Source organism: Ambystoma mexicanum, chromosome 13 (genome assembly GCF_040938575.1).
Source record: "Ambystoma mexicanum isolate Mex_15411 chromosome 13, UKY_AmexF1_1, whole genome shotgun sequence".
In the NCBI taxonomy this organism is placed as follows: Eukaryota; Metazoa; Chordata; class Amphibia; order Caudata; family Ambystomatidae; genus Ambystoma; species Ambystoma mexicanum.
In genome coordinates this window covers 2,069,922-2,083,799 of record NC_090938.1, presented here as the reverse complement: position 1 = coordinate 2,083,799, position 13,878 = coordinate 2,069,922, and the positions used below count along the sequence as shown (strand labels likewise).

Here is a 13,878-nt window from a genome sequence, read left to right as displayed (position 1 = left end):
AGAATCGGAATGAAGGTTAAGCTGAGAGATGGCCAACTTTTCCAGGAGTTTGCCCAGGAAGGGAGTAATGGAAATTGGGTGATAGTTAGCCAGACAAGAATAATCAGTTGTGGGTTTCTTGAGAAGAGGATGCACAAGGGAGTGCTTTAGAGGGGAGGGGAAAGATCCTGAGGCAAAGGAGAGGTTGCAAAAATCGGCAAGTGCCAGAGCGAGGGTATCAATGTGGTCTTTGATGGTTTTAGAGGAACAGGGATGAACCTGTTTTGACAGGCTTTCATTGGTCAGACTTGTCTAGCAACCTCATGAGGCGAGAAAAGTGGAAAGGATGAGAAAGAGGGTGGGGGGTGGTTAAAGGAGGGCCAGCATGCACAGAAGGAGTGGGGAGGGGAGGGGGAGAGGAGGAGAGGATGGACAGGATGTCCTGGGATTTTGAGATAAAGTGAAAGTCAAGGGCACTGCAAAGAGCCTGGAGGCAACAGTAAGGGTAGAGACTTTAGCAGGGTTGGCCAGCTCCTTGCAGATTTTAAAGAATTCGGCCGAGTTGTTAAATGCCGCAGAGACACGTGCTTGAATGTGGACTCATTCTTGGTGAGGACACAGAGTCAGTATTGCCTTTGGAGCAGGCGACAGGCCAGTTTCTCAGAGGATGAACAAGAATCCCTCCATTTCCTCTCAGCCACCCTACACTTACGTTTAAGTGTAGCTAGGTTGGAGTCATACGAGGAACTGCACTTGGCTTTGGACTTCAAGGTATCCTCATTACAGGGGCAAGAGCATTAAGAATATCAGAAATAGAAGAGTAGAGAAGGGACAGGGCTGTGTCATGGTGTGAGTCAGCCAGGGGTGTTGGAGGGGGAGAGAAGGTGGCAGTGAAAGCCTCAACTGACACACGCTTCATGGGCCGGATGTCCGAGAAGGTAGGTGGCAGTGTTGGGGTAGGCTTGGCTTGGGGGGAAAAGACGGAGAGATGAGAGGAGAGGAGGGAGTGATCGAACCAGGAGAGAGGAGTGGTCAGAGGGGTGGAGAGGGGGAGGTCAGAGGAGATCAAGACATCAAGTGTGTGCCTGTAGAGTGAGTCGGGCCAGAGGGGAGGATGGACAGGTAGAGGGAGTCGCAGTGGTCACGGAAGAGTACAGAGGAGTAGCAAGGAGAGTCTAAATGGATATTGAATTCACAGAGGAGGAGGAGTTGAGTGGTAGGGGCCAGGAGGAAGGCGGAGAGGTCCCCCCACTCAGAGAGAAATGAAGTGATTTAACCAGGAGGCCGGTAGATAGTAGAAATAGTAAGAGAATGGGTTGGAGAGAGAGAGAGCCTAAAGACAAGGCATTCAAAAGAGGAGTATGCCTGCGTAGGAATGACAGAGGCAGGAATCCACTCAGGAAAGATCAGGGCTACACACCCCACCGGACCAGGAGGATCTGGGTGCAGAGAGGATATTGTAACCGTTGGGCAGGAGAGTGTCAAAGCTCGTGACAGAGCTGGCCGTGAACCATGTCTCAGTAAGACCAAGGACATCAAGGTCTAGTTCTTCCAGGAGGTGGCAGATTTCAGAGGAGTGTTTAACAGCAGAGCGAGAGTTGAGAGTGGCAAGATGAAGAAGGTTGCCTATTATGGAGGAATAGGTTGGTGTCTACAATGATTATGGTTTCTCTGTTGTCAACCGGAGCAGTGTTTCTGTCTGTTATGGAGGATGAGGCTGGGGTCTACAATGCTTACGGTTCCTATGTTGTCAGCCGGAGCAGTGTTTCTGTCTGTTTTGGAGGATTACGTTGGGGCCTACAATGCTTACGGTTCCTATGTTGTCAGCCGGAGCAATGTTTCTGTATGTTATGGAGGATTAGGCTAACGTCTACAATGCTTACGGTTTCTCCATTGTCAGCCGCAGGCATGTTTCTGTCTGTTATGGAGCATTAGGTTGGGGTCTACAATACTTATGGTTTCTCCGTTGTCAGCCGGACCTGTGTTTCTGTCTGTTATGGAGGAATAGGTTGGGGTCTACAATGCTTACGGTGTCTCCGTTGTCAGCCAGAGCAGTGTTTCTGTCTGTTATGGTGGATTAGGTTGGGGTCTACAATGCTTACGGTGTCTCCGTTGTCAGCCGGAGCAGTGTTTCTGTCTGTTACGGAGGATTAGGTTGGGGTCTACAATTCTTACGGTGTCTCTGTTGTCAGCCGGAGCAGTGTTTCTGTCTGTTACGGAGGATTAGGTTGGGGTCTACAATGCTTACGGTGTCTCTGTTGTCAGCCGGAGCAGTGTTTCTGTCTGTTACGGAGGATTAGGTGGGGGTCTACAATTCTTACGGTGTCTCTGTTGTCAGCCGGAGCAGTGTTTCTGTCTGTTACGGAGGATTAGGTGGGGGTCTACAATTCTTACGGTGTCTCTGTTGTCAGCTGGAGCAGTGTTTCTGTCTGTTATGGTGGATTAGGTTGGGGTCTACAATGCTTACGGTGTCTCTGTTGTCAGCCGTAGCAGTGTTTCTGTCTGTTATGGTGGATTAGGTTGGGGTCTACAATGCTTACGGTGTCTCTGTTGTCAGCCGGAGCCGTGTTTCTGTCTGTTATGGTGGATTAGGTTGGGGTCTACAATGCTTACGGTGTCTCTGTTGTCAGCCGGAGCAGTGTTTCTGTCTGTTATGGAGGATTAGGTTGGGGTCTACAATGCTTACGGTTTCACTGTTGTCAGCCGCAGCAGTGTATCTGTGAATGAAGGACCGTGTGAGGTTTGTAATGTCTTAGGTTTCTCCATTCCCAGCAATTGGGCAGGGCAGAGTATATTTCTAAAATGGATGCATGCGTTGAGGTCTAAAACACTCTAGATTTCTGTTTCCAGACGTTCGCCCGGGGCAGTCTGTCTACGAAGGAGGGTTGGATTGACCTTTGCAGTGCATTGGGTTTCTGCGTTTATCAACAGTTAGTCGGACAGTGCTGGGTGGTTGGAGGCCTACATTGGTTTTGGGTTGTCCTTTGCCAATGTGTACCTGGAAGGGAGTATCTGTCCACATTGGAGGGTTGGGATGAGTTTTCCAACACTGTGGGATTACTACCTTTCCACCTGTTACTCAGAGCAATATTTGCATCTATGAGAGGTTTTATTGGAATCGCCATTGAAAGCGGATATTGAGAGTCATATCCCTATGTATGGTTTGGGCGAGTGTTCAGAAGTTTCAGGCCTTCACCTTGTCAGGTGATAACTGGAAGAGTGTCTCGCCTACATATCACTGAGTTCCAGAATATTGTACAGTTCTCTCTTGCCAGCTATTGGTCAGAAGAACCTTTTGGGCTGCAAGGGATAGTTTCAGTGAGAATGTTGCAGGATAATGGTGAGCTGTGATCTCCAGTGCTCCAGGTCTCGTCATCACGAGTAGAAGATTGACGAGGGTCATAGACAGGTCCTTAGATGTAGGTCCCCGCCTCGCCATGTGTGTGTTCAAGCCACGCATTTGTCTGTGGGGGTTGGGTTGAGGACTCAAATCCTTGGCGCCTCCCTTGCCAGCTGGAGGAAGGCGCCTGTCTTTAAGGGAAGGTTGGGGGGAGTTCTCAAATGCTTGAGGTGACTGTCGGGATGGATTTTCTTTCCAGACAATGGCTGGGGTGAATTATCAGTCGCTCCAGGTGGCGGTTGTGATGAATCTTCTCTCCTCCAGTGATGTTTGGGTAAGTTTGATTTTCTCCTGGTAATGGTTGGATGTCTTCTGACAATTTGGTTGTTTCTTTCGATTAGATTTCTCTAGTACACCGAATGCTGGAATTAACTCACTTTCTCTCTGTGCTCTCTGGGAGGTCTTTGGTATATTGTCTACATATGTGTTGCATTTATAATAATCAGGAAACATAGCAGAGCAGGTCCTAAACACATCTGCAATTCCCCAAGCCACCAACAAGCCTCTGAAAGTGGACCCTTCTTGCCTGTTCTGTTGGGGGGGCACATACATTGCTTCAACACAGAGAAAGCTCAGTCAGCATCACCCGCACGACTGCACTCATCACGGTGGGATGGGCTGCAATCTCCTGCACCACGGCGAGGCGCTTGCCAAACACCCTCGCGTACCCTGCCCATCGGCTGGCGGCCCTTGGCAATGAGCAACCTCTAAAATGAAGATCTGCATTTCTACCATTCTTTGACCCCTCCCTCTGCTTCTTGGACCCCTCCCTCTGCTTCTTGGACCCCTTCCTCTGCACGTTCAGTCTCTGGGCCCATCTGATTCCTATGGGCTACCCCTAACCACTACTGTTCAGCAGGGGGCAGTGTGCGTGCCCCATCCATGGGGGATACCATTTTAGGTTAAGATGGAATGAGGTCATGATCTAGGGGCAGCCAGTTCTGCGCCCACTTAGATGCTACTCATAGACTATGCTCCCGGCTAGGGGGAAAGTCAGCCTAGAGTCTTGACGTGGAGAGAACCATGGAATAAGGCTTTTAGTCACCATTGTGATGATGAATTTAAGTGTTCGGGGTGCCCGAGGCCTGATAGGCCCTCCCGTCTTCGGGCACCACTGGATCAATGGATCATGGAGACCAATGGCTGTAGATCGGGTCTTCGTTAGACGTGCCCGGGGTGAGGAGGGTATTCTGACACGCCCCGTCCATGCAGTATCCTCTATGTGTCCATGCGCTTCCACTCCTTCTCTTGAGTTGCCTCTCCTCATTTCCACCACACGTGTCTGTTGGGTGTCTTTGGTGTCTTGTTTCAATGCTTGCATGTCTGAGCGATGACGCGTCTTGCACTGAATGCCTCTTAACGTTGCCTATGTAATGTTTTCTTCACCAAGGCTGTGAGAAATCCCGAAGTCTAAACAACATAGCAGGTGTGTCAGGAAACTCGCTGGGGCTCTCTCCTCTCACGTCTCGCTACAGCTCACCGTACCCTCTGAGGCGGTCGCGGTCTCCTATACCTTCCATCCGCTAGCAATACACCATCCACGGACATCTTCCATCGCTCCATCCCATTGACTGTCACGCCATCCTCACCATCACCTGCCAGGCGCCATGCCCGGAGCCGCGGGGGCACTGTGCTGTGGGACTAGGACAGGCTAACGGGCCGCTATGCAAGAGTCACCCTCCATGCAGCTCACCTTCGGGACATGCGACCACCCCAGCTCCGGCACAGAACGGCGATCAGTGGATCCCAGCGCACTCTGCCAGTGATGGAGCAGGACATGTGCGCTCCTCTTGGTCACCAGGTGGACTGCTCGCTCAGCGGTGGGGTCTTTCCCTTTTCCATCTGCCTCTTCACCCTTCTTCCTTCTCGACCCCTCTCTGCTTCTTTTACTCTCTCTGTTTCTCTCTCTCTAATGCAGCCACGCTTCGCTGGGCAGCAGGCATGAAAATGGGTCTAGAGATTTACAATGATATCATAAAATATGCATTTCACATTGTTAAACAGCTTAGGAAACTCTTAACGTGTTCAGAAAGTGGTGTGACAGTTCATGTGAAGAGGGACTCGGGGGCCAGCTGGCCCGGTAGTACAGCACCATTGTATGAGAAGGCTAGAAGATCAGTGTTGGGGGGGCCTGCTGGCACCAAAACCAAACAAAGGCTGAAGAAGAGTTCCTTCAGAGCTCGCAGCCAAGAACACATCAATGTGGCCAGAAAACAGGACATTCAAGAGGGTTAGAAGGACTGGGCTTCCGTGGCCAAAAGCTCAAGGAAATACAATGTGGGTGAGAAGGGGCACTGCTTTGAGTTCCACACTAAGGGACACAGAAGCAGGACTATGTAGCAACATCTCCCTTCAGAACGCGTTCATGGGCATAGACGAGGGCCTAGAGACTAGAAGTGCAGAGCCTAGGAAACAGAAGAAGAGCCTCCTGAAGAAACATTCATTGGGGTGCTACATTCATGGAAGTAAAGTTGGGAGGGGAAGTCCAAGGGTAAGACAGCCTTTATCTACAGATCTAAAGCTATGAAAGTAGGATGAGATTCAGGGTGACTGAATCTGTGGGTCCACAGGTACAGAGCCAATCAAGGCTCCGAGGGCTGCTCCCCTGGGGATCCAGAACTGTGGGAATGAAGAACAGGCTTGAAAGGCAACTAACTCCCTCGGGGCTCATATCATAGTTGTGGGAATTGACGATGGATTCCAATGCCGTCTCCCAGAGGCCCACACAGGTCGCCATAGAAGAGGGGCTACAATGACCCCATCCCAGGGGCGCACATCGTTAGGAAGAGCAGAAGATCACAAAGCAGAACCCCTTTGATCACAGAAATGGAGTAAGGAGTGTGAGGACACACTCCATCACAGAAATAAAGATATTAGACGTACATCTCTGCACAAGAAAATGATATCAGGAAATATTTAAAACGCACGGATAACTTTATATTTTTCTGTGATCATTTTTCTCTATTTCTTGTTCATGTCTTCCTCTTCTCGTCCCGAATATTGCCTTGATTTCTCTCTGCTCTGGTTATATCCCATTGCCTTGCTTCCTTCCATCGATGCCTCTCCTTATGTCTTCATCTCTTCTGCCTTGCACTCGTTTCTCTTCAGTTACCCCTTCTCTCTGACTTTCTCTTCCTCCTGTTCTCTCCGCTCCTCTTCCTTCCCATCTCGCTAAACCTTTCCTCCTTGTTTCCGCTCTGTTCTCCGTTGATTCTCTTCCTACCCCACTCTAGCTCTTCCCCCTCTTCTCACACTTGCCTTCGTCTTCTTCTCTCTCGAGTCTCCCCACTTGTGGCCTCTCTCTCGCTCACTTTTCTTGTACTATCTAGCCACTTCCTCATCCCACTCACTGATTTGCAAGTTCACACTCCCGCGCTTTCTCTTTCCCACTCCAGTCATGCCATAGAATGTTCTTTCCTTTCTCTCTCTCTCTCTCTCTTCCCCTCCCTCCCCCCCCCACTCTCTCTCTCTCTCCACTCCTCCTCTCGCTCTCCTCTCCCCTCCTCCTCTGGCTCATCTGCCCTTGCTCTTCTTCTCTGGTGGCCATGAGTTTGGTGGGGATGGCTGCCCCCTGGGACGCGCTGAGTTCACATGACTGGTGCAGATGCGGGCACCGAGGCCCGCTTACTCTGGAGGAGGGACCTTCACCTGGAACATTTCAAGGTCGCAAGATCCTCATGTAAAAATGAATATTCACCTTTTGTGTCTGATAAATAAATGATTATCTCGAAAGGGGCTTCATAATTGTGCTTCTCGGTTCCTTCTGCAGCAGACTCGTCATGTAGGGTGCCCCGCTCATGTGTAGGGATGGGCACGGGTGGGAGCAGGGACTGTACTCTGTATATAGAGATTGGGAGGAATCAGATTAAAGCAAAACTCCGGATGGCTTCTGGCGGGCCACACACATGTTGCCCTTTAGAAGCAATGTGACGCCATGACACTCCAGCAGCCTGCATTAGAAGATAACATGGCGGTAGAATAGTGCCCTTCCCAGATATTCAGCTCAATTAGTAAATAATAATAATAATAATAATAATAATAATAATAAAATGACATGTGTGAGTTTCTCCCCCTGAACGCTCTACACAGGGGTAGGTCTTTAACAAGTCTCAAGCCAGGCACGAGGCCAGACATCCTCCTGGCACTGCCACATGAAGCCAGCTGGGTTACCAGGCTGGACATTCACAGGTCACTAAGGAACCAGTGAAGGTTAAGTTAAAAGCAGCCCCTCCCTTATGTCGTCACAGGCGCTTTGTGCTGTACTTCCGGCGGAAACGTGGACCCATCATTCTCTTTCCTCACTGGCACTGCTCGTGTTGGCAAGTCATTACAGTGGGGGGGGGGGGGTGGTGGGCATGACTGGGCATTCAGCCAGGAGATGCTCAATGCCTCTCGTCAAGGTGGCAGCTGGCCAGGGGCTGTGATGGAGCAGTCACGATGTACAATAAGAGCACTCCCCCTTTCTGAGTTAAAATCCTGAATGTCCTGTTCATTTAGAAATGTAAAGTGACATTTTGTGAATGCCAACAGAGTGCAGTCACGTGGTCACTAGCACGAAATGTGCCATCTCACCGTGCAGACCCCTCAAATATTGGGAGATGCTTAAAAAATACACATCCAGCAACACATGAATGGAATATAAAACGAGTTATTAATGCACGGAGTCACTTAATAAAAAATGAATAGTATTAATTACTTTCTCAGACACTGTTCAAAACAAAGTCTGAAATCCCTTCTCGCAGATGGCTGCCACTCTTCCCCGGAGCAGCGCGGGAGTCAACAAAGGAAGTAAGCATGTTATGAGATGTATGTTGCGGGACAGGGCACATTGTATGTTTGGTAGAGGCCATACATGTTTACAAGAAGTACTGTTGGACTTTGCAGTTATTCTGCAACACTTGAGGTTATTGGGAACAGCACCACACATGAATAGAGACGCAGCCCATGGCATGTCCACAGTGATGCCAAGGTCACATGAGCACACAGACCACAGGCCTCAGGACAGAATGGCTCAAGTCCCATCCAGCCTGTTGCAGCCCCTCAGCCAAGGCAAAGGGTCTGGGGCAAAGGGCAGGCGGCCGGCACTGCCCGGCATCACACCTTCATTCAAGGGACAGCACCCAGGTGCAGCTGAGCCACTCAGTCCTTCACACAAAGGGCCCCTGGCATTTCCCTGTTCACTCCAGGTGTCAATGCACTCCAGGTGTCAATGCACTCCAGGTGTCAATGCTCTCCAGGGGTCAATACACTCCAGGTGCCAATGCACTCCAGGTGTCAATGCACTCCAGGTGTCAATGCACTCCAGGTGTCAATAGACTCCAGGTGTCAATGCACTCCAGGTATCAATAGACTCCAGGTATCAATACACTCCAAGTATCAATACACTCCAGGTGTCAATACACTCCAGGTGTCAATAGACTCCAGGTGTCAATGCACTCCAGGTATCAATACACTCCAGGTGTCAATACACTCCAGGTGTCAATGCACTCCAGGTATCAATACACTCCAGGTGTCAATAGACTCCAGGTATCAATAGACTCCAGGTATCAATAGACTGATGTCAATGCACTCCAGGTATCAATACACTCCAGGTGTCAATGCACTCCAGGTGTCAATACACTCCAGGTATCAATACACTGATGTCAATACACTCCAGATGTCAATACACTCCAGGTGCCAATGCACTCCAGGTATCAATACAGTCCAGGTGTCAATACACTCCAGGTATCAATTCAATACACTACAGGTATCAATACACTCCAGGTGCCAATGCACTCCAGGTGCCAATGCACTCCAGGTGTCAATGCACTCCAGGTGTCAATACACTCCAGGTATCAATAGACTCCAGGTATCAATAGACTCCAGGTATCAATAGACTGATGTCAATGCACTCCAGGTATCAATACACTCCAGGTGTCAATGCACTCCAGGTGTCAATACACTCCAGGTATCAATGCACTCCAGGTATCAATGCACTCCAGGTGTCAATGCACTCCAGGTATCAATGCACTCCAGGTGCCAATGCACTCCAGGTGTCAATGCACTCCAGGTGTCAATGCACTCCAGGTATCAATACACTCCAGATGTCAATACACTCCAGATGTCAATACACTCCAGGTGCCAATGCACTCCAGGTATCAATGCACTCCAGGTGTCAATACACTCCCGGTGTCAATACACTCCAGGTGTCAATGCACTCCAGGTGTCAATGCACTACAGGTGTCAATACACTCCAGGTGTCAATGCACTCCAGGTGTCAATGCACTCCAGGTGTCAATACACTCCAGGTATCAATAGACTCCAGGTATCAATAGACTGATGTCAATGCACTCCAGGTGTCAATACACTCCAGGTATCAATACACTCCAGGTATCAATAGACTGATGTCAATGCACTCCAGGTATCAATACACTCCAGGTGTCAATACACTCCAGGTGTCAATGCACTCCAGGTGCCAATGCACTCCAGGTGTCAATGCACTCCAGGTATCAATACACTCCAGATGTCAATACACTCCAGGTGTCAATGCACTCCAGGTGCCAATGCACTCCAGGTGCCAATGCACTCCAGGTATCAATGCACTCCAGGTGTCAATAGACTGATGTCAATGCACTCCAGGTATCAATACACTCCAGGTATCAATACACTCCAGATGTCAATACACTCCAGGTGCCAATGCACTCCAGGTGTCAATGCACTCCAGGTGTCAATGCACTCCAGGTGTCAATACACTCCAGGTGTCAATGCACTCCAGGTGTCAATGCACTCCAGGTGTCAATAGACTGATGTCAATGCACTCCAGGTATCAATACACTCCAGGTGTCAATAGACTGATGTCAATGCACTCCAGGTATCAATACACTCCAGGTGTCAATGCACTCCAGGTGTCAATACACTCCAGGTATCAATACACTCCAGGTATCAATACACTCCAGGTATCAATGCACTCCAGGTATCAATACACTCTAGGTATCAATACACTCCAGATGTCAATACACCCCAGCGCCACTGCACTCCAGGTATCAATACACTCCAGGTGTCAATACACTCCAGGTATCAATGCACTGCAGATGTCAATACACTCCAGGTATCAATACGCTCCAGGTGTCAATACACTCCAGGTGTCAATACACTCCAGGTATCAATACACTCCAGGCATCAATGCACTCCAGGTATCAATACACTCCAGGTGTCAATACACTCCAAGTATCAATACACTCCAGGTGTCAATACGCTCCAGGTGTCAATACACTCCAGGTGTCAATACACTCCAGGTATCAATACACTCCAGGTGCCAATGCAATCCAGGTATCAATGCACTCCAGGTGTCAATACACTCCAAGTATCAATACACTCCAGGTGTCAATACGCTCCAGGTGTCAATACACTCCAGGTGTCAATACACTCCAGGTATCAATACACTCCAGGTGCCAATGCAATCCAGGTATCAATACAATATAAACATATGACTGAACAGGGTGACCCCGGGTGTAGCAGAGCCACTGAGGACCATGCTTTAAGTTAGGCAATTGGACGCCCAATCTCACATAGTATGTAACGGTGCCATGACACAGGGTGGGCAGGTGCCCAGAGAACTATTCAAGCTAAGAGTATCCTTCACGTGTCTTCAGGGTGAGCAGGAAGGCCTGTCAAGGCTAGTAAACATTAGTCAATTGGAGTGACTGATTTTGTCTCCAATAGTGGACTGGCAGTGACTGGTCATTTGGGAAACATGGCATGGAGTGGGGGAATATCCATGGATTTCGGTTCAGGGTTTGGAAATCCATCACTGGACAAGGAACCTTTCCCCACTTGCACTGAAGCTGAGACAAGTCGCTCCTGCCACATCCATAACTCGACGATGTCAAGTCAGAGTTTCCCTTATTTATAGTGCAACGGGAGGTAGCCAATCACCACAGCTACTACGACAGGGAAACATGGCACCGTGCCAAGGATCTTCCAAAGCGAGACAATACCAACCCAAGTCAATACCATCTCCAGTCAATACCATCCCAAGTCATTCAATCCAATTCCAAGTCAATGCCATCTCAAGTCAATACCATCCCAAGTCAATACCATCTCAAGTCAATATCATCTCAAGTCAATATCATCCCAAGTCAATACCATCTCTTTCTTCCCTCTGACCCTTCCCATTCAGCTGGATACACGCTTGACACCATCATCAACTCCAACCTCACTCTCTCGTCTCCCGTGCTCACCTCTCTCTCCTGGTCTGACCACTCTCTCCTCTCCACTCATCTGGGTCCCAATGGCCCTGTGACAGCTCCTCATAAAGCTCTGCCAACCTCGATCACGAACATCGATCCAATGAAACGAGTGTCAGCTGCTGCCTTCTCTCCCTCAAGCACTCCCTTGTGCGCCTCCTTAAAAAACCCTCTGCAGACCCTTCCTGCCCAGCCAATTACTGACCCATTTCCATCACCCCCTTCCTGGGGAAATTGCTTGAGAAGTTGGCCCTCCCTCAACTCTCATACTGAGCTTGTTGGCGGTCTGCACGATCACCAGTTTGGATTCGAAGCATCCAGAGGCACGGAAACTGCTCTTCTGAACACCCGTGAAGAACTGCTCGCATCCCTTGACTCCAACTCCCCTGCTGTCCACATCCTCCTTCATCTCTCTTCTGCATTTGACACAGGGAACCATTCCATCTCTTAAAAAGGCTCTATGATGCCCTTGGTATCTTGCATCAGGCACTGGACTGGCTCACCTCCTTCCTGTCTAACCATTCCTCCAACACCATTCTGGGCCCTTTCTCCTCCCCTACTTCCTCCTCCACCTGTGGCATCCCCCAGGGCTCCATTCTCTCGCCCTGGCCCTTTAACATATACCTTTCTCTGCTGGCACGCCTCATTTCCTCCTTCTCCCCCAACTTCCAGTGCTACGCTGATGACACATCCTACTGACGCCCTTGCACCTTCCTTCATCCTTGACGGCCTCTCTGCCATCTAGGCCTGGTGCACTGCCAATGACCTCTGCCTCAATGCCAGCAAAACAGAGATTCTCCCTATTGGGTCCCCTGCACCCTATTTCTTCCCTCACTCTGGCCTTCCTCCATGGTCTCCCACTGTTCCCCCCTCCCCTGTAGCCAGGAATCTCGGAGTCATCTTCAATCCCTCTCTTTCCATTATCTCTCATATTCAGGACATTGGGCCTCATTCCGACCCTGGCGTTAACCAAGGCGCTATTAGCGCCTTGGTTGACGCCGTTATCTTTCCGACTCCGCCATGGTGAATAGCGGAATTACCGCCCCATTCCAAGGTTGGCGGGGTCGGTAATTCCCCATTCACCAAGGGCCCTTCCCCATTCCCATTTTTGCCCCATAGGGCTCAATGGGAATGGAGAAGGCGCTAATTACGGCACCGTAAATTACGGTGCCGTAATTAGCTCCTAGGTCCCTTTGCGGGTTGGTTTTTTTACGCCTGCAAAAAGCAGGCGTTAAGTACCAACCCGCAAAGGGAACTCGGAGTAGGGCGGTAAGGGTTTAACGGCACCGGTCTCGTTAACGGTGACCGTTAACCCTTACCGCCCGACTCGGAATGACCCCCATTGTCAAGAAGTCCCAATTTCAGCTCTTCCTTCTCAAAGGAACTCTACCTTTCCTCACCTTCCTCAGAGACTCGATGTTCAAGTGAATACCATCTCCAGTCAATACTATCCCAACCATCCCAAGTGAATACCATCTCCAGTCAATACCATCTCAAGTCAATACCATCTCTGGATAATACCATCCCAAGTCAATACCATCCCAAATCAATACCATCCCAAAGTCAATACAATCCCAAGTCAATACCATCCCAAGTCAATACCATCCCAAGTCAATACTATCTCCAGTCAATACCATCCCAAGTCAATACCATCTCAAGTCAATACCATCCCAAGTCAATACCATCTCCAGTCAATACTATCCCAACCATCCCAAGTGAATATCATCTCCAGTCAATACCATCCCAAGTCAATACCATCTCCAGTCAATACCATCCCAAGTCAATACCGATGCTCTGGTTCTCTCCAGGCTAGACTATTGCAATAGCCTCCTCCTTAATCTTCATGCGTCCAACCTGCGACCCCTCCAGCTAACCCAGAATAGAGCAGCAAGACTTATCCTTGGCCTCGTGCCCAGGGACCGCATCTCTCCTGCCCTACAAAGCCTTTACTGGCTCCCGGCCTCAGCACGGATTACATTGAAATCCCTCTGTATCATCCACAAGGCTATCGGGGGCCGTGGACCACTCTATCTGCAACTCTTCCTGACAAAATACTCCCCTACTAGAACCCTGCATTCCTCTGGCACCAACTCCCTGCGTGTGACGTGGAATGCTAAACAGAGAGCTGGTGGTTGATCACTTTCCTCAGCGGGCTCCCTCCATTGGAACAGCCTCCCTCTTCCTCTGCGTCTTGAGCAGGACATACTTAAGTACCAGAAAAGCAGCAAGACCTTTCTCTTTACCACTTCCTTCTCCTCTCTTCCCTGCTAATCA

At 49.7% G+C, this 13,878-nt stretch overlaps 1 protein-coding gene across 6 annotated transcripts in view; it reads left to right on the top strand.

Moving 5' to 3' along the window:
* KCNC4 (potassium voltage-gated channel subfamily C member 4) overlaps positions 1–13,878 on the top strand; it is a 430,144-nt gene that overhangs the window by 258,650 nt on the left and 157,616 nt on the right. For 3 of the 6 annotated variants that reach the window (XM_069632967.1, XM_069632968.1, XM_069632969.1), the window contains exon 5: positions 4,770–7,114. In XM_069632967.1, coding sequence (XP_069489068.1) covers positions 4,770–4,906 — 137 coding nt within the window. In that variant the 3' untranslated portion in view covers positions 4,907–7,114. Of the gene's footprint in view, positions 1–3,578; positions 3,654–4,769; positions 7,115–13,878 lie in introns of those variants that run through there. The other 3 variants (XM_069632972.1, XM_069632971.1, XM_069632970.1) reach the window with 2 other exon arrangements.